Source organism: Bufo gargarizans, chromosome 8 (genome assembly GCF_014858855.1).
Source record: "Bufo gargarizans isolate SCDJY-AF-19 chromosome 8, ASM1485885v1, whole genome shotgun sequence".
Classification (NCBI taxonomy): Eukaryota; Metazoa; Chordata; class Amphibia; order Anura; family Bufonidae; genus Bufo; species Bufo gargarizans.
Genome location: NC_058087.1, coordinates 17,774,756 through 17,801,527, shown reverse-complemented (window position 1 = coordinate 17,801,527; position 26,772 = coordinate 17,774,756). Strand labels below are relative to the sequence as shown.

Genomic DNA, 26,772 nt, shown 5'->3' with positions numbered 1-26,772 from the left:
TGTGTGTCCAATTGCTGTGTCTGTGACAGCAACATCAATGGCTGAGCTCAGAATGGCGTCTCTGCTTGGCACCTAACATAGTGCCTAATAGACAAGTTAATATCCTTCCTCCTAAATGGCTGTGAGGCATTAAGGGCAAGCCCACCAGCCAGGCCCTGTCCAGGGTCACGTGGTCCTCCGTCTTCATCTTCCCTGCACTGGTTCTCTCACTAGTGTACTGAATTTCATATATAAAATGGAGGGTGCCGTTTTGCGTGATTTGTCCGAAGCGGCAAAACTTTGGCTTTGTTTGGAAGTAAAATTTTTGGGAAAATCGTAGTCAATCCGATTGATTTAGAATCGATTTGGTCATCTCTACTAATAATATATTTTTTACTAGATGTCAACTACTATGGGTCTATTACAAGGATCTGCCCTTAGGCTGCATAACACCCTGTGTAACCTTGTAAAGTATTCCAAGTGCCTTGATGCATCGCATACACATTATACAAACAGCACATATACAACACAAAAGGCACCAACAGCACCCATAGATTGTCTACATAGTATACAGAGGTAACCTACATGACACCTCACACCGCGCAATAACTATATCTTGTTGCAATCCAAATACCCAAATATCCTAGGGTTGATCAGGATGGCCGGATCATTATTTATGCCAGTTCAGTCTCAACCATAGTCAATTGTAAAGCATAATATAGGAAAGCATGAAATAAAAAAAATTCTACAGCTATACAAAGCCAAAAGGGGGTTATAAAGGATTAGCAAAACATGTCTGCTTTCTTCCTAAAACAATCCCACACCTGTCTATTGGTTGTATCTGATATTGCAGCTCAGCTCTACTGAAGTGGATGGAGCTGAGCTGCAATACTACGTACAACCCATGGACAGGTGTGACACTGTTTTGGAAGAAAGCTTACATTACAGTCATTCGTCCCCTGTTCATTTTGCTTTTTTACATGCGGGGATGTGCTGCCAACAAACTACAGTTTTAGGTGGTGCATAAAAGATGCAATCATGCCACATTTTTCATGTTTCTTGGGTTATCCGCTGACCCTTTACAGGGTGCAATTATCAGGAACAAACTTCCATAGGAACTTTCTTGGCCCAATCCTTAGCTGGTGAAAAAGGCCAACTCCCATGAAGTAGAAAAGAAAGACATTGCTCACCTTCGTAGACCCAGTCTGGAATTCCATTAAATATTTCATTTTCTTTCCCATCATTTGTTAGTTGAATAGATGATTGTCCGGGTTCATGTCTTAAGTAAATATTATTATCCACAACATATAGCTAAAATAATATATACAAAATTATTAGTTTTTTACATTTAATTAAGGCAGACTAAAAATACATTTTTGATATCTTGACTATCCTTTAAAGATGTTTGTGAATATTACATCGGTTAATGATACAAACAAAGGAAAATAAATGTGTTATCTTGAGAGTTGCCTTCAGAGATTCTGCTTATAGACACTGGCTAGTGGACTTCTTCCTCTTATCTGCCCCCAAGGAATGTGATATGGACATGATCCTTTCTGAATGTGTAAAAAGTTTTTCTTATTGTTAAATCCCTAAATGCCTCTCCTCTAGGCTTGTTATCCGTAGGTATCAGATGTGTATTTTGTACTGTACATGGTACTGATCCGGGCTTAGACCTCTAGCTTATTCTGCTTAGCCCAAGGTCTATGTATCTCCTATAAAAAAAAAAATCATCCTTTTTTGGAGCTTATGCTACACCTATATTCCTGCATTGCCCCCTTGGAATTTAATAGGGACTTTTTAGTTAGTATCCAGATTTGTTAACCTTTTTATACGTTTGCATATGCCATATGTTATGTTTTACTTTTATTAACTCTAACCACGCAAAAAAAGAGTACTCTTGGCAATTATCCCATGAATAATAACTAATCTTTCAGGGCTAGTTCACAGGGCCATAAAACAGCTCTGTTCCAACTTTTGAGTTGTATGGTCATGTAATATGGCACTCAAGGAAGATTATAGAGTCTCACTGTATTATAATATGACTGATATAGTTTTTATGGAATCATACAGGCTTCTGCTGGATTTCATATACTTTCACAATCAGATGCCATCACTCATAATAGAGTGCCACAGAGTGCAGAGCTGTAAGCACTGTCTGCCTCCGCATAGGTCTTACAGAGCATGGGTTTAGTCTAATTATAAAAAAAAAATCAAAACCTTGGCGGTTTAATTATTATAAAAAACAGGATATTGATTATGATTAGAGATGAGCGAATCGAAGTTGACGAAGTGGAATTTGATCCGAATTTCATGAAAAATTTGAATCCAAATTTCCTCAAGCTTCGTGTTCACGAATCAAATTTTTTCCTAAAATTGCTGCTGCACGTGTTAGCACATGGAGCAAGGAACTCTAGGAACGAGGGGTCACCCACAATGCCATGCATGCAGCCAATGAGCAGCCAGCCAGCCCTGTGATGTCAAAGCCCTATAAACAGCCTCAGCCATCTTGGATTCAGCCATTTTCCAGTGTACTTAGTGCAGGGAGAGACGTCAGCAGGCGCTAGTGAAAGTGGTAGAAAAGACTTTACAACTTTTATTTTGCTGTATAGAAGTTCAGGGAAAGGATAGAGAGGAATCATTCCACAGTATTGCAGCAGAACAGGGTTCAGTAGGGCAGGTTACAGCCTGGGTAATAGGAACAATCCTATTACACCTTGCTGCACTGACTGCAGATTCAAATTGCCATTATACAGCTCTGTAATTCCAGCAAACCGTTCTTGTTATTGGGGTGCAAGTGCTGTTTGATACAGCCATTAACAGGGTTTATTACAAGGAAATATTTCCCCTTGTGCGGTGCAGTTATATGATTCATACACTTGTGCATCGTATGACTGAATCTGAAGCAGCGCGGTTTCAAACCTTTACTATACAGAGTCATCTGTCACCATAGGATTCTTTGTAAAAAAAAAAGCGCATCCATTTAACGTATATGTTTTTCGCTGGACTCTACAGAATGGAAAAGCTTTTGCATCTTTTTTTTTTCTCAACTTACCGGTGTATTTTAAACATGGGACAAAAAACGTGATGTAAACACAGCCTTATCCGTTTCCAGCTCCAGCTGGTGTATAACAATCACTCTCACCATCCATTACTTAGCGCATGTTTAGTCTCATGGTTACAATACCTTTGCAGTTACATTAAACTTGTGTTCATCTCAGTCTAAGGGTCCATTCACGCATCTGCAATGTGTTTTGCGGATTCACGGATCCGCAAAACACGGACAGCGGAAATGTGCGTATATGCCTATTTTTGCGGACAAGAATAGGACATGTTCTATTTTTTTCGGAAACAAGTGGAAGTGGAAGTGCGGGTCCGCAATTCGGTGTCCGGGCAGCACATCATGCTGCCCCATAGAAATGAATGGATCCGCAATTCCATTCCGCAAAATGCGGAACAAAATTGCGGACGTGTGAATGGACCCTCACGACCATATGTCTTTTTTAGTGTTTTGCAGGCCGTTTTTCCTGGATTAGTTTTTACAATTTTTTTTTTCAGTAGTGTTTCCGGTTCCGTTCCGTTTTTCCGTATGGCATATACAGTATACAGTAATTACATAGAAAACATTGGGCTGGGCATAAAATTTTCAATAGATGGTTCCGCAAAAGCGGAATGGATATGGAAGACATACGGAGTACATTCCGCAGGTGTTTTTTTTTTTTCTTTGCGGGCCCATTGACTTGACTGTGATTTGCGGACAATAATAAGACATGTTCTATCTTTCAACGGAACGGAAATACGGAAATGGAATGCATACAGAATACATTCCATTTTTTTTGCAGAACCATTGAAATGAATCGTTCTGTATATACTGTAGACCATATATGAAACGCTAAAAACGGCCAGTATACGGAACGCAAAAAACATTTGTGTGAACGAGCCCTTATACTTACGTCACCATGGGAAATAAATGGGGAAAATTATACAGAAATTTTTTTTTTGTTATCCAAGGGAATGCAAAAACTCTACATTTATTTTTGCTTTTTTGCACTAAATAAAATGGTTGCTCTAAGTCAATAATATATGTGTACAGAAATTGTGGAAATTTAGCTTGGAGAACAGGATGTTAACGATTCCATGTAGTAGTCAATGTCAACTCTATAGAGACTCAAGGGTACACATTGTGCCATATGACACTTGTATGTGGATAGAAAGCGGCATGTCTTCTCAATACCAAAAAAGGGTGCCAAGGGCAGTTCAGATTTTACTTACCAATTTGTGCCCCACTGGTGACCAGGATATGTGCTGGATGTTATGAGGTAGTTCATTTGTGCTTAGAAATACACTGCAAAATACATTAAATTGTGTCACTGTCAAATATCGAAATATAGAATATTACTAGAGAGTAAGAAGACATCAACGCTGACCTATTTTCTATATCATAAATGCGGTATGTTGCCGTATACGAGTATCTCCATTGCTGCAAAGACATTATAAGGAAAACATAATTATTATATGTCAGTAATAACTTTACTACTACATTACAAAGAGGAAAGACACATTTATTTAGGGTTATTGAACTGCACTTCTCCAATTAAACTTCTTTTTAAGACTTATTGTTTCTCCAAGACCAGGAACTCCTTTTCAGCCAGCACCAAGCTCCCTTCTCCTCCACTTTCAATCCCTGTTGGATCGTCAGTTTGAAGAAAAAATGCCTCATGCACACGACCGTTGTTCTGGTCCACATCCGAGCCACAGTTTTTGCGGGTCGGGTGCGGACCCATTCACTTCAATGGGGCCGCAAAAGATGCGGACAGCACTCCATGATGCTGTCGGCATTCGTTGCTCCGTTCCGCAGCCCCTCAAAAAAAATATAACATGGGGCCCAGGGCAAGATGGGGCCCAGTTGGGATCACCCCCTCTTTTACTGGGGGGGGGGGGGAACTTGGTCAGGACTCTACCCTCTAAAGGAAAAACTTTTAGCAAATGAGGCAGTGGAAAAATGGCCCACGGCTCATTGAAAAGCGTTTAGGCAGAAACCCTTCTGTCATGTGTGGGGGGCCTGGTTCGATCCTTGCTATGGGACCCCTACTTTTCTATGTACGCCACTGTGATCTATCACATCACTGAATTCCTTTTTTTTAAGAACTTATGACAGAAGAGAAAAAAAATGGAATTCTTAACCCAGGTGTGGATCCAGCCTAAGTTGCACCATGAGAGGTCTGTAGGCAGCCTAAGTGAAATATGGCAGAAGACCACATTAGACGAAGTCTATGAGCTTGTACTACTACCAATTTATTGAAGCTAAGGGCTACAGCTTATTAGTGAACACTACGTCTGTCAGAGACATTGTAAATCTTGGACACAGCATTCTACAGTAAGTTTGATAACAGACAGTAGATGAAAGTTATTAAACCAGATGATTTTGGTGACAATCAAAGGTATATAGGGGCGGGGAGGCTCATGATTCTTCGTCAATGTCATATTAGGGAAAAAGAATCAGGCATATTGGATTTCAACACCCCTTATCATTTATCTGGCAGCTATATTTCCCTTTCCCAATTAAAAAAATATGAGCAGTCAACAAACGTGGTGGTGTTGGGAAAAATATGGACCATTGACGTTAGTACCTTCAATAAGTGCTGTCAAAGGAATAATAAAAAATTTTGGGGATAATTTTCCACTGGATTGGTTCAGTATTACACACGTCACTTGAATCGTGGGCCATATACACACGCAACTATACAAGTGTTAACAACACATTTCAATTACATTAGTTGAGAACATCTCTGGCTAAACTCCTGTAAGGACTCCACCTATGCTCTGCTGACAGCAAATCCATTGTGGGCCAGAGGTTACTCCTCTCATAAAATGCATCACAGACCACCATGACACACGCTGAGATGAGGTCATTTCACCTTTCTGTACTTTTTATGTGGAACTATTTTATTACAAATTTTAGAGGTAACCAACTCTTTCCCTGAGTTTGTAGACTTAGATTTATGCTAACTTTAATTTACATGTGTATATTAGCTGTGATTGAAAACTGTTGAGTAACATTGTATTGTCTGCAACACACACACCGGCTCACACTTATTCACATTGTCTAACAGAAATATTGTCCGCAATGTCACCTGCACTCCAAGTATTAAGTGGTGCCAGGTGGAGGGATTGTGAGGCCAAACAATCAAAATAGAATATACCACGTCACTCAGTGGAAGCTTGCCTCAATAAATTTTCTTTATTTTACAGACAATCCAGTGAGGCCCAGGATATTACAGATACCGTATTTTTCACCCCATAAGACGCACTTTTTCCCCCCCAAAAGTGGGGGGGAAATGCCCCTGCCTCTTATGGGGCGAATGCTGCCATTTTACATCGCAGACTGCGATGTATCAGTGGGGAGGAAGGAGGGGCCCGGTGCAGTCACTGTACTCTTACACCGGGCCCCGCCGCTCACAGCAGTATTTCTAGTAATCATCATTACTCTGGTAACAGTAATCCTTAACCTCTTAATAAATTTAACTAAAGTTGCACTCTCCCCTGTATCAGCACTTACTTACAAGCATCTGGATCAGGCAGAGCGGCTGGCAGCGTTACGTCACTCACTGACGTTGCACGCCTGCTCCTCCCACTTTATGAATGAAGCAGGTGGAGCAGGCGCGCAGCGTCAGTGAGTGACGTAGTGCTGCCAGCCGCTCTGCCTGCTCCAGATGCTTGTTAGTAAGTGCTGATACAGGGGAGAGTGCAACTTTAGTTAAATTTATTAAGAGGTTAAGGATTACTGTTACTAGAGTAGTGATTACTAAAAATACTGCTGTGAGCGGCGGGGGGACACTGTTATGGGGGGGGGATCTGTGGATGACACATATATAGCACTGTCATCCACAGATCTCCCCCATAACAGTGTCATCCACAGATCCTCCACCCCATAATAGTACCATCTACAGATCCCCCACCCCATAATAGTACCATCCACAGATCCCCCACCCCATAACAGTGCCATCCACAGATCCTCCACCCCATAATAGTGCCATCCACAGATCCCCCACCCCATAACAGTGCCATCCACAGATCCCCCACCCCATAACAGTGCCATCCACAGATCCCCCACCCCATAACAGTGCCATCCACAGATGCCCCTCCCCATAAATGTGCCATCCACAGATGCCCCTCCCCATAAAAGTGCCAATGACAGATCCCCCCATTGCCATCCACAGATCCCCCACATAACAGTGCCATCCACAGATCCCCCCATAACAGCGCCATCCACAGATCCCCCCTGTAACGGATCTCCTGGCACCCCGACCGGGTACCTCCGTCGATAGATGCTCCTAGTGCTTTCCGAGGACTCCAAGCACTCCACTTGACACCGTACGCACTGCAGACCCCACGAACCGCCGCAACTTGGTTGGGGTCTCACCATCCTCCACTCACGCTGAACCCAAGACCGGGCTTCAGCTTCCAGTGGGTGAACCTCTCCTACATCCAGAGAGCAGGAGCCATGAACAAGCTCTTACAAGAGCTTATACTCAGGGGAGTATTGTGATATAGCAATCCCCAAGAGTGTAGTTATCGCATTCCCCCAAACATGAGCCAAAACTTCATGAAGGTATAAAGCAGCCTCTTTATTTTAACACACAAGCATTTTATACACATCTTCCAACAAGGTTACCACCCACAGGGTTTTGTAAAAACAGCCAATAACCACGTACAATACACTCAGACACTCCCACACAAAATCCTCCCCTTTGCCCGTGATACAATTACCTCACACTGGGTTGATGCAATCATCACAGGCAGGCGAATACACAATATCCTCTGTCCTGGAGACAACTGAGAAGTAATTCAATTATCTCTCAGGACATAGGACATCGCCAATACACACAGAGAGACAATGGAACAGACCTCACTACTCAACATATACAATGTCCCACCCTTTTCAATACACATAGACATCCCAAAATGGCACGAATTAGACCAGGGGTTCAAGTTAGTCCAAGTCCTTTGTGAACAAAGGAGGCCTGGCTGATGAGAGGGCCCGTAATCCAGGGGCAGGAGGTGGGCAAACAGCCCCCTCCAAAACACCGTGGCGAAGTGGCTTTTGCCACACCCCCAATAACAGCGCCATCCTCAGATCCCCCCATAACAGCTCCATTCACAGATCCCCTCCATAACAGTGTGTCATCCACAGATGCCCCATAATAGTGTCATGCACAGACCACTATTAGTTCAAAACCCACCAAAAGCACACCTTTTGGTAAAAAAAATATTTTTTCTTATTTTCCTCCTCAAAAACTTAGGTGCGTCTTATGGGCCGGTGCGTCTTATAGGGCGAAAAATACGGTAATAATAGTATGTAGCCACTCATGAGTAAAGGATGTTTCAGTCTTAGACAACCTTCCTCGGCAACATAAGTCTGTGGATAGAGTGAAGAAGTCATGGAAATACTGGTCCATCTTCTATTTTGACTGTCTAAAAGCAAGACAGTATAAACTTAGACAGAAAGTCTTAAAGGGGATGCCTACCTTTTACTAAGTGATGGCCTATCCTCCAGACAGGCCATCATGGCTGGAAATCGGTGCCAGGGTTACACAGTATCATCCACCTCGTAGTAGAGGGAGCTCATTACTACAGCCCTGCTCCCACTGAAGTCAAGCTTCCTCCACTACACAGTTAACAGAGATGTGTAGTTGTGGAGCTGACACCCAAACAGCTTATCGGCGGGAGTGTGGGGTGCCAGACACCTACCAATCAGCTAGTGATGGCTTATCCTAAGGATAGGTCATTAGTAAAAGCTGGACAATCAGTGTTAAGTGCACTAGAATTATCACTTTGGTTGATAAATCTGGTGACATATAGACTGTCTAGTCTTACTTTAAATTACCTATTTGTTGGTTTAGTTTGCCAAAAAATGCACCAGGATTTCTACCCATTTTGGTGCACAGTGCCATATGTAAGCCCCAGCTTTTTCCTATAAAGCCACACAACTTTCCATTACGCCATTCCCCTTGGCAGACGAGTCACAAAAAGTGTCTAAAAGTGTTGCAAAACAAGTGCACCAGTTTTTAGTTCAAGTTGTGCCAAAATTCTGGCACACATTGATTAGTAAATCACTTCCATTGTGGGCAAGAGTGGACTTGCATTAAGTTCATGTGACTCTTACCAATTACTATACCCATTGGTTTGGGTTATTAATTTTCATAACGCTTGCAGAATTGTAAACAAATGATATACTTGCTGGACATTTCTCCCTTTGCATTGTCCCTGATTATTCATTTTTCATGTTTTTGCTGGCTCTAGACTTAGATATTAAGGATTGTTATAAATGACTCTCGCCATGGGCTCCTGAAGCCCTGTATTTATTCCAGAATGATGAGTCCACTGCTGATCATTCACTATAGGAGCTAACCAAAATCCAAAAGTCATTTTGCTATTGTCATTTGTTAGAAGCCACATGTTTTAATTTGCCCTGCACTTAGTTGGCCGCCATTTATGTGCTCAAGTCCAAGATATAACATCTTGTAAAGACTATGAACATAGTCTCTAAAAGTTTATCTCTGAAAAAGGGAGGATAATTGCAGCTAGTGTTGAGAGAAGCGAAGCAATTAAAGTGGAATTCGGTCCAAAGTTAAGGAAAACCTCGATTCGCAATAAATCCAAATTTCCTCACGCTTCGTTGTAATAAATCAGGTTTTCCTAAAATGACGGCTGCACTGTTCCAAAGGGAAGCTAAGTGTAGAGGAGACAAGCCCGATAACGCAAGATCACCCATAATGCTGTGCAGCCAGCAAATCCACAGATAGCCATCCCCTGTGATGACACAGCCCTACAAAACTCTTATCCCACGCGGTCTCCGCCATTGTCCTGTGAGCTGAGCATAAGGAGAGCCATGGCAAGCACTCATGCATTAGGGACAGTGTTGCTAAAAATGATTAATAGAAGAATATTGGAGAAGGGAGAGTGCAGGGCGACTGCAGGGAGAGTGCAGGGCGACTGCAGGGAGAGCGCAGGGCGATTTATTCTGCATTGGTTTTATTTATTCCTACACTTACTTATTCCTACATCAGCTGTAAACTAAGGTATGCAATTCAATACCAATAAGATGGAAGACTTTATTATTCTACTGCCACCCTGCCAACCTATGCCATCCAGTCTGCACCCCTTAGGGGGGAGGGGCAGGTCTTAATGATGACTATCCTCATCTTTTGCTGGCTTTACTTCTTCAAAATCATCCTTAAAAGTCTCCAAGTCCAAGAAAAGTCAGCAGGATACAAAGAGAGGAGGAGCTGGATGTTCCTGATAACATAGTCTCATCGATATTAGATGTGGAAAAAGAGGAAAAGCAGATGGCAGAAGAAGGGCTCCCACCTGTAGGGCAGGAGAGCACTGGGGTTGGAAAAGTGGGTACCGTCCCTGTTTAAAGGTGCATTAAATGTGCCATGCAGCCATTGACAATGAAGACCAACTACATAGTGTGGTCTTCAGTATTAAATGAAAGGCAGCTGCGGGCTAATTGGCCACACGGTTCTTCAGCGCAGCATGGCTGAAAACCGCCCGCAGCTCTGCCACTCCGTGGGGCCATACCCTAAGGTAGAGTGGCCTGGGTATACCTGATTTATAACAATTTGTCACAAATTAATTCGTAACAAATCGATGTTCTTTGTGACATCAACACAAGGGATATTTGTAGTTTGTTACTAAAGGCATTATAGGAGCCATATTACGATATATAAAGGCAAGATATTTTCATTCAACAGTTTTTGCAAAGCTGCCTCCTTTTTTATGAAACAAACACTCATTCTAAAAATCTCTTGTCTGCAGAAAATGATACTGTATAGGGAAATAATGATCATACTAATGATCACCCGTTTCCGTTACAGTTTGCATTGTCCTGTGTAAAAGGCCCATTAATCGAACCCGGGGCTTACTCTGAAGCTGGATTTTTCAGTTTCATCCATCTGAGATGTTACTCATTACAATATATCATAAGTTATTATTTGTCAGCGTCTTATTTAATAATTTACATGTTGAATAATTAATAATTAATTACTGTATATTAATTTATTGGAGATTAATTTCTGGCAAACGCAAAAATGATAGCTTTAGGTGATGTTTTTCCTGGAGTCGTCATCGGTTTCTGGATAAACATCTCCCTCTGGTGTATTATTTTACTAATGCAGTGTTCATTCCACAGTTGATATATTATTACATTACAGAGGCTCAGGGTACTTTCACACTAGCGTTATTCTTTTCCTGCATAGAGTTCCGTCACAGGGGCTCAGTACCGGAAAAGAACTGATCAGTTTTATCCTGATGCATTCTGAATGGAGAGCAATCCGTTCAGGATGCATCTGGATGTCTTCAGTTCAGTTTTTTTGCCATTTCAGGATGGAGAAAATACTGCAGCATGCTGCAGTTTTCTCTCCGGCCAAAAAGACTGAACACTTGCGGGAATGCCGGATCCGGCATTAATTGACATTAAAGTGTATTAGTGCCGGATCCGTCATTAAGTGTTCCGGCAAAACGGATCAGTTTTTTCGGATGACACCGGAGAGACGGATCCGGCATTTCAATGCATTTGTCAGACGGATCCGCATCCATATCCGTCTGACAAATGCCATCAGGTTGCATATACGTTTTTCAGGATCCAGCAGGCAGTTCCGGCGATGGAACTGCCTGCCGGAATCCTCTGCCGCAAAAGTACCCTTAGCTGAGTCTTTACTTCACGTTTAGACATTTTAGAATAAACATCAATCTGTCTGTAGCTTGAATAAGAGCCATTGTCCACCAAGCTACGAAACGCCTTTACTCTTCTTATTTTGGTCCAAATTATGGTAGCCAAAGAAAACCCTACTTTAGTTAAATGATTCAAGGAGATAATCCCTTCTCTAAAAAAAAACAGCCACCCAGATGATCAGCTGATCACCACAGGTCTATCAACTAAGACCCCATACCATATATTTCAAATGAATGAATGGCTATGTAATATAAGGATGCTCTTGGTCCACCAGAGCAATGGTCACTGCTACTTAGAGTGAGGGACCCCCTTTATAGAGTCCATATGCCCTAATGTGGCATATGGATAGAGGTTGTCTTAATGAGACTTCTTTAATTTGACTTTAGATATGTCAGCAGATGACATCAGTGTGGGTCTGAGAAGAGCAAATTCTAAGAACATCGGTGGCCAATCACTGAGTAAAACCCCTGAACTATTGGACATCAACGCCTGTCTAAGATTTCCATATCTCTGACCCTGAGACATAGTTAAATTTAGTACCATGGTAGTAGATAGAAGATATCAGTCATAATTCGAATTGAGCGAATCAAAGTATCTGAAGTGGACTTTCAGGGAAAGTTCGATTCGCCGCTGTATGAAGCTGAATTTCCTCGTGCCTCGTGGTAACGAATCAATCCTGAAATGAGGCACAATTGCAAAGAAATGCATCACGAAGCAAATTTCTTTGTGAAATTCGGCGAAGCAGCCGAATCAAAGTTTTCATAACTTCGCTTAACACTAGTCATAATGCTTAGAAGATACGTTCATTTTCATGTAATGTTGTTATTTAGTAAAATGCAGTTGAAATCAATAGTGCTTCTGGAGAAGCCATCTGTTACCTGGGTTGGACTGACCTACCAGAAGACCATAAAATTATAGAATGTGCATTTCTGCAACTATTTCTATTGGTTGAAAGTATCCAAAACAAGAAAAAAAATCTAATTGTCATGTTCTAGGGGTCAACAGACCCCTGAACATGTATCGAACATACTGAAAAAGACAAGACAAGGAAAAAGCCAAAACAAATACATTACTAAACAAGACAAGAGTAAGACTAAAATAAACCTGGACAAACAGATCAGTAACAGTGGCAGATGAAACACCTCTGGACCAAGTGCACCAGTTTGACTTGGTACCTAGACTTAAGGGCGTTGTCTAAGTGAACCCCATACTTCACAATACCTCTGACAGTGGGGATAGCCTTTCCTGAGGGTTCACCAAGTCGCTACCTCTTGGGATGGTACTGGTGTACTTGGCCGTCACTTACAAGGCAAAAGCCACTGGCAAGAGCACCGACAGTCCAGATACATACAAAACAGGGACCCAATAAAACTAACAGAAACCCAGACATGACCGAAAACAGAGGACACTGTTCAGAAACAAGACATATGCTGGAACACAGACAAGATCACAGACATTAAACAGGCAGACGCTTGGACCTCATGCGGAACAGATGCATGGCGGTCATAGATAGGCAAATGACTGGACCCCATGCGGAATGGATGCCTAGCGATCACAGAATGAGATGCACAGACATGACACCAGAACCCACGAGGAATGGTGGGAAAGGCGTTCCCCAGCAGACAAGGCCAGATAACATTGGACATCAAACATACAGACAAGAACCAAGGTGACATCGAGAATTATCAGGCAACCACACAGATCAGGGCAGATGGCAAACACTGAGGTTAGGAGCATAAAGCCTGCACACAGCCAAGCTGGGGACACACTCCCAGGCATGCAGCACACAGGTCTAAAGCCTCATTCAGTCAGTGTTCTAGACAGTGATTTCCAAACACAGGGAAACATTAACCCTACGTGAACACCGAACAAACAAGTAACTCAGAGCATGCAAACCACAAGGAATACACAGGACACAGTTCACTCACAGAAGGTGACACACAGCATGCACCACCCAAGCAACCAGCATACACGGGAGTCGTGCTACCTGTGTAATTTAAATTACCAAAAATATACTGTATATGAACGACAAGTTACCAAGCGGTTATTTAAATCTGACGAGTGATACTGGATAGCAAAAATAATATTACTTTTTTGTAATCACTTTCGAAGGCAGCAAATTTTCTGTCTGGTGATATGAAATAATTTGTCGCATTCACATCGTCCTGTTAAAAGAGGAAGATTAAAAAAAATTTGTTCGTTTATTGCATAGCTATATAGATAAATAGATATAGATATGAGATAAATAGATAGATAGATAGATAGATATGAGATATATATATAGATAGATAGATAGATATAGATATGAGATAGCTAGATAGACCGACAGACGGGCGGATAGCTATAGATAGATAGAAAGATATGAGATGGATAGAGAGAGATAGATAGATAGATAGATAGATAGATATAGACAGGCTCGGACTGGCCCACAGGGGTACAGGTCAATCCCCCGGTGGGTCCCTGAGCAAGGTGGGCCCCTAGTCTACTACCTCCTGCACAAGTGGCACATAACAGTAGAGTGATTATACTACATACAGTACAGACTGACTGACCTTCATTTCTTAAAGTAATGATGGCCACTCGTTTTTCTTTACTTAGCTGCTTTTTTCTTGCCATAATACAAATTCTAACAGTCTATTCAGTAGGACTATCAGCTGTGTATCCACCTGACTTCTCCACAACGCAACTGATGGTCCCAACCCCATTTAAAGGCAAGAAATCCCACTTACTAAACCTGACAGGGCACACCTGTGAAGTGAAAACCATTTCAGGTGACTACCTCTTGAAGCTCATCAAGAGAATGCCAAGAGTGTGCAAAGCAGTAATCAAAGCAAAAGGTGGCTACTTTGAAGAACCTAGAATATGACATATTGTCAGTTGTTTCACACTTATTTGTTATGTATATAATTCCACATGTGTTAATTCATAGTTTTGATGCCTTCAGTGTGAATCTACAATTTTCATATTCATGAAAATAAAGAAAAATCTTTGAATGAGAAGGTGTGTCCAAACTTTTGGTCTGTACTGTATATCTATCTATTCAAAAAATAAATAGATTATTTAAGAAACTGCCCAGTTTATTATCATAGATACATCAGGTGTCTGAGATGGCTTCTGGGTACAGAGGCAGACCAACCAGTATCTTCTTTTTCGGCGGACCCACCTTCTCGCTGCAGGGACCCTTGTCCGCTGCTGTGTGAGCAGGTAATATTTGAATGTATTCATACAGTGGGCCCACAACACTGGATATAGATATTAGATAGAGATAGATAGATATGAGATAGATATATAGATAGAGATAGATAGATAGATAGATAGATATGAGATAAAGATAGATAGATAAAAAAAATCCTTTGTGCACTTACAAATGTTGTATTTTTCAGAATTATTGATGTCCTACCAGTGTCCATATTATAAACTAGGACATTTTTGTTTTCATTTTTGTGAATATATTCATTTTCTGCATAAAAAAGAGAAGGCAAATTTCATAGTAAATGCACAAAAAACAACAACAACATATTAGATGTCTTTCTATATATAGGATGCAATGTTTGAGCAACTCAACTTATAAAACAAATGTACAGGCATATATGGATGGTACATGGATGGACATCAGGGCACAGCAGCAGTAATATCTTCTCCTGCATTTTGGGGGCCCCGTGGAGATAGGAGCGGGCCCAGAGGTGGAACCCACACTTTTCTGACATTGATGGCATATCCCTACCAGAGATGGGCAACCTCTTTAAATCACCATAGTCTCTTGTGGTAATCTAAGTCCAGTCCAGCAGAACGGCAGTAGGACAAGGAATTTTGTCCCCAATACTATATCTATGGGCTCTTTCACACTTGCGTTGTTCTTTTCCGGCATAGAGTTCCATCGTCGGGGCTCTATGCCGGAAAAATCCTGATCAGGATTATCCCCATGTATTCTGAATGGAGAGAAATCCGTTCAGGATGCATCAGGATGTCTTCAGTTCAGGACCGGAACGTTTTTTGGCCGGAGAAAATACCGCAGCATGCTGCGCTTTTTGCTCCGGTCAAAAATCCTGAACACTTGCCGCAAGGCCGGATCCGGAATTAATGCCCATTGAAAGGCATTAATCCGGATCCGGCCTTAAGCTAAACGTCGTTTCGGCGCATTACCGGATCCGACGTTTAGCTTTTTATGAATGGTTACCATGGCTGCCGGGACGCTAAAGTCCTGTTTGCCATGGTAAAGTGTAGTGGGGAGCGGGGGAACAGTATACTTACTGTCCGTGTGGCTCCCGGGGCGCTTCAGAGTGACATCAGGGCGCCCCACGCGCATGTGATCCATGCGCATGGGGCGCTCTGACGTCATTCTGGAGCGCCCCGGGAGCCGCATGGGCGGTAAGTATACTGCTCCCCCGCTCCCCACTACTACTATGGCAACAAGGACTTTAATAGCGTCCTGGCTGCCATAGTAACACTGAACGCATTTTGAAGACTGATCAGTCTTCAAATGCTTTCAGTTCACTTGCGGCGTTACGGATCCGGCGGGCACTTCCAGCAACGGAAGTGCACGCCGGATCCTAACAACGCAAGTGTGAAAGAGGCCTAAAATGAGTCCGTATTGTGGTTTATTATATACAATTAAGTTAGTGAATTCTAACACTGAAATGAATTTTATAATGTGTCTACAGTTATTTAGTGCGATCTCATTAGTCCTGAATGTGAACTAGGAATGTATAGAGCGGAGGGACTAGGAGGAGATGATGCATTCCTACACCCAAAGAACGTTGACAAAAAAAAGAGACAAATGCAAAAAAAAATTTGTACATCTGTACATTTTCAGATGAGTAAATTGATTCTAAACAAAATGGATTTGTCACAAATTTCACAAAATTCATCTGCCAAACGAATCAGAATTTTTTGCAGTTCGCTTCAGACAAATCATGTCAAAAACGGTGCCCATCGCCATTTTCATGTGAATATTGGTGGGGAAAAACAATGAGTAAGAAAAAAGATGGAGGATCGCATGATACTGGCAGGAAGTTGGAAGAGGGCTTCACTTGATTGGCTCAAAGGCAGAAAGACAGCTTGAACAGCCAATCAGGGAGCAGTGTGCAGGCAGGTCCTTTTGCTGAGAGAGAAGATTCACCATTGTCTCTTCAGCTTGTGACCTGGAAGGGTGTTTAGTGGCAGTGTCTGAAAAAAAGCTATTACAGACACAAGCCACTAATGTATTACGATAGGGACACTATAGGCATAGAATAGGGAGAGAATAAGAAGATATAATTGGGTATATATTTCAGAATTGCATCAGGGAAAGCATATAGAGAGAGTGAGGGACTGGTCACCCACATCTGTGTTTTATACAGCTGCTGTCAACTTATTTTTTCTGTATATGAACAGACAGACAGCTTTTTTTTAAACCTCAAGTTTCTACAGTTCATAGACTTATTGCCAGCACCCCAATAGCATACATTCTTCTCCAAATGCTGAGCAATTGCACATTTTCTTTTCCTTTAAAATCCTGTTTAAGTTTACCACTTGTTACTAGGCATATCAGTGCATTATACCCATGTTACTAAATGTGTTGCACATTACTGCAAGATAATGGATAATTACAACAAATGCAATACTGCAATAATGCAATTTTTATACCCATTGTTATTGTCACGGACGTACCAAGACATACGGACGTCCCGGCAACAGTGAGTGGCAGGAGATCTGTGAGACTGGCAACACATGGTTTGATCTGACAGGTTTTCCTTGTGGATCAATAGGCGTCTGTGTTGTTTCTGGTAATGGCCACACCCTTAACCTCCAGGTGTTGTTAATGTGATCATTTAACCTTCCTTATTTATAGTTGCTTCTCCCACAATGCTGTGGGGTTTATAGCTTCTGTGCTTGTGGATAGTTTGTGGTTGCTTCCATAGCCCCTTTGAAGATAAATATATCTTTTCCCTTTTGTATTTTGTTTGGGTTCAGTGTGTTGCATTTCCCTATTGTTTGCATTAGGCCTGAAGTAGACTCCTGTTCGTTCTTCCTTTTGGGAGGGACAGGTAGTCTCGTCCCTGCCATTAGTACCAGGGTCCTATAGGGCTGACAGGTATTCCTGCGTATGAACTCACCTACCTTTGGGGTCTGTTCATACTGGTAGTCAGTCAGGATTTTGGTTAGGATTTTCACTAGGAGGTGTCCATCTTCTTTCCCTAGTTCTCAGTCCTGATTCCCTGTTCCCCCCTTCCCAGGGGCGTACCTAGAGCATTTGGCACCCGGGGCGAACCCTTTGTTTGCCCCCCCCCCCAAGAAAGTTAAGAAAACATGCAAACTTTTTTCAATGTTTTCAATAATATTTATTACAAAACATTCAGACATCCGCATGTGTTTTGCGGATCCGATCCATGTATCAGTGGATCCGTAAAAATCATACGGACGTCTGAATGGAGCCTTACAGGGGGGTGATCAATGACGGAGGTGATCAGGGAGTCTATATGGGTGATCACCCCTCTGTCATTGATCACCCCCCTGTAAGGCTCCATTCAGACATCCGCATGTGTTTTGCGGATCCGATCCATGTATCAGTGGATCCGTAAAAATCATATGGACCACTGAATGGAGCCTTACAGGGGGGTGATCAATGACAGGGGGGTGATCAGGGAGTCTATATGGGGTGATCAGGGGTGATCAGTGGTTCATAAAGGGCATCTCCTCTCCTACATAGCGCCACATACCTCTTACATCCAGTGATGTCACCTTTGATGTAGACGTTCTCTTTCCTCATCTTCTCCATTCAAACCAGACCGCCATGATGATTTTTCTGCCATCTCCCGTCTCTGCAGAGATTGAGAAACAGACATTAGTTTCCTGCCACCCCCAATACTATACTGCAGAAACAGTCCCCCTGGAAATACTACTATAGTGCCCTAGTAATCATGTTCCTCATAGCCCCCAGTAGTAGTATAGCTCCCCATGATACCCCCTAGTAGTACTAATTTTCCCTATAATATGACAGTACATGAAATACCCCCGCTTAGTGCCCGCAGTTGAGCTAATGTCCCCATAATGTATGCCAGTATAAAATACTCCTATATAGTGCCCCAGTAAATGCCCTCATACTGCTCCTCTCCCCCTTCCCCATAGTGTCCCCCATAATATGCCAGTAAAAAAATGCCCCTTAGTGCCCCCAGCAGATGCCCCTATAGTGCTCCTCCCCCACAATGTGTCAGTAAAAAAATGCCCCTTCTTAGTGCCACCATATGCCCCAATAGTGCTCCACTCCCCCATAGTGCCGCTCTCCACTATAGTGCCTCCCATAATGTGCCAGTAAAAAAATGCCCCCTTAGTGCCCCCAAATGCCAGTGCCCCCCATAATGTTCCAATACAAAAGACCACTTTAGAGCCCCCACTTCCCCATAGTGCCCCCAAATAATGCCCCTATAGTAACACCAGATGCCCCATAGTGCTGCTCTCCCCTAAAGTGCCCCCCAGAATGTGCCAATAATTAAAAAAAGCCCACAGATACCCCCATGGTGCCCCCCCATAATGTGCCAGTAAGAAATGTCCCCATAGTGCCAGCTCCCCCCCCCCTATAGTGCCAGCTCCCCCCCATAGTGCCAGCCCCCCCTATAGTGCCAGCTCCCTCTATAGTGTCAGCTCCCCCTATAGTGCCAGCTGTCCCTATAGTGCCCCCCCATAGTGCCAGTTCCCCCATAGTGCCAGATCTCCCCCCATAGTGCCAGATCTCCCCCCTATCGTGCCAGATCTCCCCCCTATCGTGCCAGATCTCCCCCCTATAGTGCCAGATCTCCCCCCTATAGTGCCAGATCTCCCCCCTATAGTGCCAGATCTCCCCCCTATAGTGCCAGATCTCCCCCCTATAGTGCCAGATCTCCCCCATATAGTGCCAGATCTCCCCCCTATAGTGCCAGATCTCCCCCCTATCGTGCCAGATCTCCCCCCTATCGTGCCAGATCTCCCCGCTATCGTGCCAGATCTCCCCCCTATAGTGCCAGATCTCCCCCCTATAGTGCCAGATCTCCCCCTATAGTGACCCCCCATAGTGCCCCTCCATAGTGCCAGCTCCCCCCCCCCTCCCACAAAGAGGAAAAAAAAAACAAAAAACGAATACTTACCTCCATCAGCTCAGCAGCGATGCAAGCCTTTTCCGGCCTGTGTCCCTGCTGTGTGCTGCCGGTCTCAGGCGTCGCGATGATAATGACATCATCGCGCTGCCTGAGCCGGCCTCTGATAGGCTGCAGGCATTAGTGCCTGCGGCCTATGAGAAGAACAGGGGAGGGACACGCCTCTCCCTCCCCTGCCCCACAGCACACAGCGGCCGCAATTACATCCAAGGCCGCGCCGCCTGTGGCGATCGGCGGTGCGGCCCTGAAGAATAAAAAATATTATTTTATTTTTTTAAAGACAGGCGGCCTGGCTGGCACCCCCCTTGTGAGTGGCACCCGGGGCGGCCCGCCCCCCCCCCCCGCCCCCCCCTTGGTACGCCACTGCCCCTTCCCTCCTATGCTCGGTGTGGTGTTTCCCTCCCACACCGAAGCGTGACAGTTATTTAACGTATTTTATTTTTACTGCAATAAACATGTTGTATTACTGCAAGATACTATATACTGTAGTTCAAAGGCATTCTACTGCAAAAATTGCATTCTTATGCCCATGTTAGTGAATGCATTCCTGTATCATATTGTATAGTTCAAAGACATTTTACAGCAAAAACTGCATTATTACCAAAGCAAATTGTCAATACCATTGTGCAATGTGTTTGTAGAAGGTGAAGGACACTTTATTATTTTGCTATTACTATTTAATAAGCTGTATACCAATGCCATGACTTTTCATTGATAGGAAACCCCTGTAACCTGAATCAGTGGAACTTGTAGCCAAACTGATAGCAGTAGGGGAAGTGGTATCACAGTTGCCTCCTCTCTATATTTGCTGCTCTTCTAATAGGGTGCCTCCTTCCACGTGCTATGGAACATACTCAAGATAGTTTTCCCCTGTTGACTTGTGTGAGAACAGTATCATTTGGGCTGTCATGAGGAGGAGGTTCAAGTAGAGGCAGAGGACCCCATGCATAGATGGTAGTGGTGGTAGTAGTGGCACTTGTAGCCACGGTGATGGCAGTAGGGGCAGTGGTATCAGCAGTGAACTTGGGGCAATCAGTATCAGAAGGCGGGACCAAGGAGCTCACTATGACATATCACAGTCTGAAAAAAGTGGCATGGAAGGTAAGGATGATTGTGTGTTGCACAGAACCTGGGAGTCGGATCGGTGTGCTGAGGTGGAGGCAACATCAGAGGAAGAGGCAATTGGCTGTGGCAATAAAGAGTAGAGGGACATTGGGCCACACCCTCCCAAAATACTTCCAGGGCTAGATCTGCTTCTATTTTGGTCAGCTCAGGTGACGCAACTACTACTGAGGGCACAGGTTCAAAACATGCCAGACCTTGGCAAAGCTTGGCTGCCACTAGCTCTGTGGAGTGGGCGAATAACTTCCGTCTCGTAATTTTTCTCCACATGCCAGTAGACAAAAGTAGTGCTGTGTGCAAGATCTGTAGGCTAGAAATAAGGCATGGGCATTAAAACACAAAAGGTAGGCACCATGGCTTTATTGCAGCACCTTATCTATCATCATGGGTTACTTTGGGAAAATAGAAATGGCCACCAACTAGCACAACAACAGTTTCTTCCTCCAAGTCTACTTAGCAGCAGCCAGGCTTCATCCATGATCACTACAGTGTCCTTGTCATCATCATTATCATTTACTGCTTCTCCCGCTCAGACTACCCTTCCTCCTCCTACCAGCCAGCGATAACGGAATGTATGTCCAGAAAACAAATGTACGTGCCCAAGAATCTGCTGGTGTGCAAGCTTAACTCCCACTTGGCCAAGTTGATGGTGGTGCAGTAATTGCCGTACCACTTAGTGAATTCTGCTGATTTAGGGAGTTGATGGCATGTGCTTGGAATGTGACATCCAATTTCACTTGCAGTACAGAATGGATCACTATGCACCATTCTTCTAATCAGATCTGTGCAGAGGGTCATGTACGTGCACCTCCTGCTGTCATTCCAGTTTGTCTTTGTTCTTTCAACCACTGGAACAGTTCTGCCATCTCGGCATATAGCAATCTGCTGGAGGTATAAACCAAGGATAAACCAAATATCTCAGTGTCTCAATAACTTGTCATGTGGCCTTGAGCATCAATTACAGCTTGACAACGATGTATCATGCTGTTCACAAGTCAACTTATTGTCTGCTGAGGCATGGCAGCCCTCAGATCATTGAGGTTCTGGGGTACAGAGTTACGAGCCTCCACGGCGACTAAGCTGATCCCACAGAGGCACAATGATTGGATTAATTATGTTATTCAAGTAGTATGGGCTTGTCACTGAACCATTCCCACCTGCCCACATGGTAACACCACCCCCAAAGGCAAACGGTGTCTGATGCATAACACTATCTTTGATGTGTCCAACATCATTGGCGGCCATCATTTCTGCTCAGCGTGAATCAACTTTCATCAGTGAACAGCACTGAGGCCCACTGGTCCCGTGTCCAGCGTAGATGCTCCCTGGTCCATGCAAGACGATGACAGGTACCCTTGCAGGTCATCTAGCACGCAGACCACGCTGATGTAAATGGTTTAGAATGGTCTGATGTGACACTTGGGTGCCTCTCACCTCCCTTAAATGTGCCTGGAGTTGTGTGTCATTCATCATCCTTTTCTGCAGGGCATTGTTCAAAACGCAGCGGTCATCAGTGTGGGATGTGGCCAAAGCATGTCCACTTCTATGCCTTTTTGTGACTCTTCCAGTCTCTTTGCTGATAACATTCTGTGACACTCTAAGCTCAGTGGCCACCTCCGTCTGAGAACATCCTGCTTGAAACCTCGCAATAACGAGTTACTGTTGATCAATTATTGGCTGTAGTCTTGGTCTCATGATCTCAAAATGTGAACAGCATGATGAGGAGGACTGTTTAAATACCAATTCTAATTGAACCAGGAAATTTATTGGGCGATTCATGGATTAAACACCTGTTGTGAATTTTTCCGTTAAGCTCCTTGTTAGAGAACAGCAAGTTGTAAAAAAAAAGTACTGAAACATTGAACAGCTGGACATGTACATTCAAAGGTTTAGAAAAGGTCACATTATGTTCACCTGTAAAGGTTAGAGTGCATTTTAGGTTCATCCTGAAATTTCACCCACAAGCCAAATATCCCAAACTTTTTGTAAGTAGTGTATATCATGTCATATATTTTCCAGAAAGACCCAAAAAGGAGTGTCCCAAATGTAGGCGAGGGAAGGGATGCTCCCAAAAGACTTCCATTATTTTGTAAAGTGTTGGTCAAAATAAGCAATATTTATCTTCTGCCAAAGAACAGATTTAAATTCCATCTTTTGGTCCACTGCCAGAGAATTTTCCACATGTATTAACTGCCCTAAAACATATGTATTTACTCTGAAAACATCTATAATATAGATTAATAACTACTTAGAGGGAAACTTTTAGAAGGACATGTTCATCTATTTATTAGCACCTAGTTTATAAAACAGAACATCTGTTAATGTCAGAAATCTGCAAAAATAAATTTTAACATAATCCAGGTTTGTAAAAAATAAAAATAAAGTTTACGTTTACATTTTACTCAGGTCTCACTGTGTTATTGCCTTCAATCTTTTTATATGAGTGACAGATAAATACATGTGACAGGCAGAGATAGATGAACATAGATAATAGATAGACAGACAGAGACAGACACAGATATATATATAGATAGATAGATATGACATAGATGGATGAAAGAAAGAAAGATATGAGATAATAGATAGATAGATAAACAATAATAGTATTTATTACCTGAAATCCACGTGTGATAATATTGCTGGGTGTAAAATGTACTGTTGAACACATCTTCAAATGTAAACCTGCGGAGACCATCTTCTCTCCTTGTAGAACCTAAAAATATATTACAATATGTAGATTCCGGTCATACACATGAATTATATTTTTGATAAGGAAACTTTGTTAATTAAATGAAATGATCCTGATCCTCAGGATAGGTCATCAATATCTGATCAGTGGGGGTCCCACTCCCGGCACTTCCGCCAATCAGCTTTTAGATGAGGCTGCGACAATCCAGTGAGCGCTGTAGCCTCCTCACAGCTCACCAAGCACAGCGCCGTACATTGTATAGTGGCCGTGCTTGGTATCGCAGCGCATTCACTTGAATGGGACTGAGCTATACTTAGGCCATGTGAGCAATGAATGTGACTTTACTAGCCTAAGAAGAGGCTGCGGTGCTCACCGGATCACCACAGCCTGTTCAAGCAGCTGATCGGTGGGGATGCTGGGAGTCGGACTCCGCACTGATCAGATATTGATGACCTATTCTTAGGATAGGCTATCAGTATCAAAATCCTGGGCAACCCCTTTTAGGATTCATGATAAGGTTAGACTCACCCATCCGGTGACGAACAGGTAAGCCCTTACCTGTGCCGGGAGACGATCTGAAATCAAATGCAGTCACCGTGAGCAGGCAGTTCTGAGAACAGCCACCGGGGGCCTTCATCAGGCTGTTCTCAGAACTGCCTGCTCCCGGTGACTGCATTTGATTTCAGACCGGCTCCCGGCACAGGTAAGGGCTTACCTGTGCATCGCCGGACGGGTGAGTCTACCTTACTAAAGATGGCAGCCCGCATGTGTTTGCTGGCGAACACTGCGAACTGACCATCAGTGTTCACCATAGAGTTCCATTGTAAATAATATGTGTACGTTTTTTTACTGGACTCAGCAGGATACAAGAACGTGGTGTGCTGCATTTTTGTATCTTTTTTTTCTAATATTTTCTTACATCAAACGTTAGCCCACCCTTACAATGACAAAATGTTGGAAAAAAACATGTTCTAGGCTCAGTTCACACAATTGTTTATAACAGAAGTCCCAATTCTCTGCCGGATCCGTCGCACAACAGATACATCAGCGCCTGATGGACTCCTTTGACTTATAATGGGATCTCCTGGGTTGTCTCATGGTTTCCATCACTTTGATGGAAAGAGCAGAGGTGCTCATTAAATTTGCCAAGATTCTCAATAGAGGTTCCTCTGATGGCAGTGTGAACAGAGCCGAAAGCCAACATTGCAGATGAGGTAACGCTGCCCTCAGCTCTCTCTTCTGATCCTCTCAGACACAGCTGAGCATACATCAGCTGCAAATGGGAGAGGGATAAAAAGCTGCCGCTAGATGCCCCTGGCAGTGGCTTATCTCTACAAGAGCAAAAGATCGGGCATGTTGGCCCGCGTACACATTAGGCTGAGTTCACATCACTGTTTAGCTTTCCGTTCTTCTGATCTGTCAGAAGAAGAGAGAGAAAAAAAAAAACAACAGTATTCTGCAAAAAAACAGATCCTGTTGCATCAGTTATGAATAGGATCCGTTTTTTGCAGGATCCAGTAAAACAAAACGGACCCTGTTGCATCAGTTTTCACCCGTTTGAGCCATTTCCGTCTGAGATACATTTTTTAGACGGGGAAAAAAAGGTCTGCATGCAGTACTTTTGTTTCCATCAAAAAAAACTGATCTCAGATGGAAATGGCTCAAACGGATGACAACTGATGCAACAGGGTCCGTTTTGTTATACTGGATCCTGTAAAAAACGGATCCTACGCATAAGGGCCCATTCACACGTCCGTGTGTGTTTTGCGGATCCACGGATGCGTGGATCCGCAAAACACGGACATCGGCGATGTGCGTTCCACATTTTGCGGACCACACATCGCCGGCACTTAATAGAAAATGCCTATTCTTGTCCGCAATTGCGGACAAGAATAGGACATGTTCTATTTTTTTCGGGAACGGAATTGCGGACCCATCGTGCTGCCCCATAAAAATGAATGGGTCCGCAATTCCGTTCCGCAAAATGCGGAACGAAATTGTGGACGCGTGAATGGACCCTAACTGATGCAACGGGATCCGTTTTTTTACAGGATACTGTTTTTCCCGTCTCTCTCTTCTTCTAAAGGATCAGATAAACGGAAAGCTAAACGGTGATGTGAATTCACCCTTAGATGGTCAGTGCATTCTGTCAAAATTGGCGGATTCAGCAAAAATACATCTAAAGTGTGTGGCGGGGCGGATTGGCCACAGAAATTTTCCGGTGGGCCGATGCCCAGAGGGCCGCCTGAGCCCTCCTTACGGCCATCCAGTGGAAGTTTTTAGGGATGTATTTTGTGCTGCTGGCAGTATTTTGTGATGGACTGTGGTATTTGGCTCTGTTGGGGGTGGTATAATGTGCCACAATATGGTATTGTTGGCCCTACCTTCCATCAATTTGGACCCGACTACAAAATGGGCCCACTTTTAGTATTTTTTCCAGGGCCACTTTAAGTTCCCAGTCCGCCCCTGGTGTTCAGGTAGACAGGATGGGAGCTGCTGCGCATGCGTGCCATTTCTGCGCTCCCACAGTCCAACAGAGGGGCCGGTGCCTTTTCTTATAATGTGCAAGCACCAACACGATTGTAGGGTGGTCGTAACTCCTGGAAACTAGCAGTGTTGGAAAAATCTATCAAACTAGCAAAGGAGGCAATATGGACAAACACGATACATTAGTAAGTGCTTTGTATTCACTTTCTCTACATGATAGGAGCCACTTGCCGAAGTGAGAGAACCCCTTTAACATCTCAAATCATTTGAATTTAGGACTATCAAATTATTTTGAAATGTATCAGTTTGCCAAATTCTTGCTTTAGGTAAACAGGAGAGAAAATAAAAATGGATTGAAATGTTTTTCTTCATTCTTGAGACAAGAACTTAAGAACTTAACGTTTCAGATTCTGTGTCTACAAAACAAGTGAAGCAGAATGTGGATTTTATTTTTATTTTTTTTACGCCTGAACGTCTTCTGTACAGACACCCTTACAGACTTGTATGACTCCTCAAGAGTTCAATAGCTGTGCTTCAGAAAAAAAATATTTGAAAAAAAAAATATTCTTCAGTATCAGGCCTTCATTCTCGTGCAGCATCTCAGACTAACACCGATGGAAATAATTGTATATCTGGCATTTGTTCAA

General features: G+C 43.2%; 1 protein-coding gene across 1 annotated transcript in view; it reads right to left on the bottom strand.

Moving 5' to 3' along the window:
* The window catches only part of LOC122944747 (prolyl endopeptidase FAP-like), a 160,225-nt gene that overhangs the window by 105,876 nt on the left and 27,577 nt on the right, over positions 1–26,772 (bottom strand). Inside the window, exons 3-8 of the mRNA XM_044303335.1 lie at positions 23,564–23,662; positions 15,085–15,179; positions 13,810–13,884; positions 4,407–4,459; positions 4,252–4,324; positions 1,170–1,290 (exon numbers count right to left, since the gene is read on the bottom strand). Coding sequence (XP_044159270.1) covers positions 1,170–1,290; positions 4,252–4,324; positions 4,407–4,459; positions 13,810–13,884; positions 15,085–15,179; positions 23,564–23,662 — 516 coding nt within the window. The remainder of the gene's footprint in view (positions 1–1,169; positions 1,291–4,251; positions 4,325–4,406; positions 4,460–13,809; positions 13,885–15,084; positions 15,180–23,563; positions 23,663–26,772) is intronic.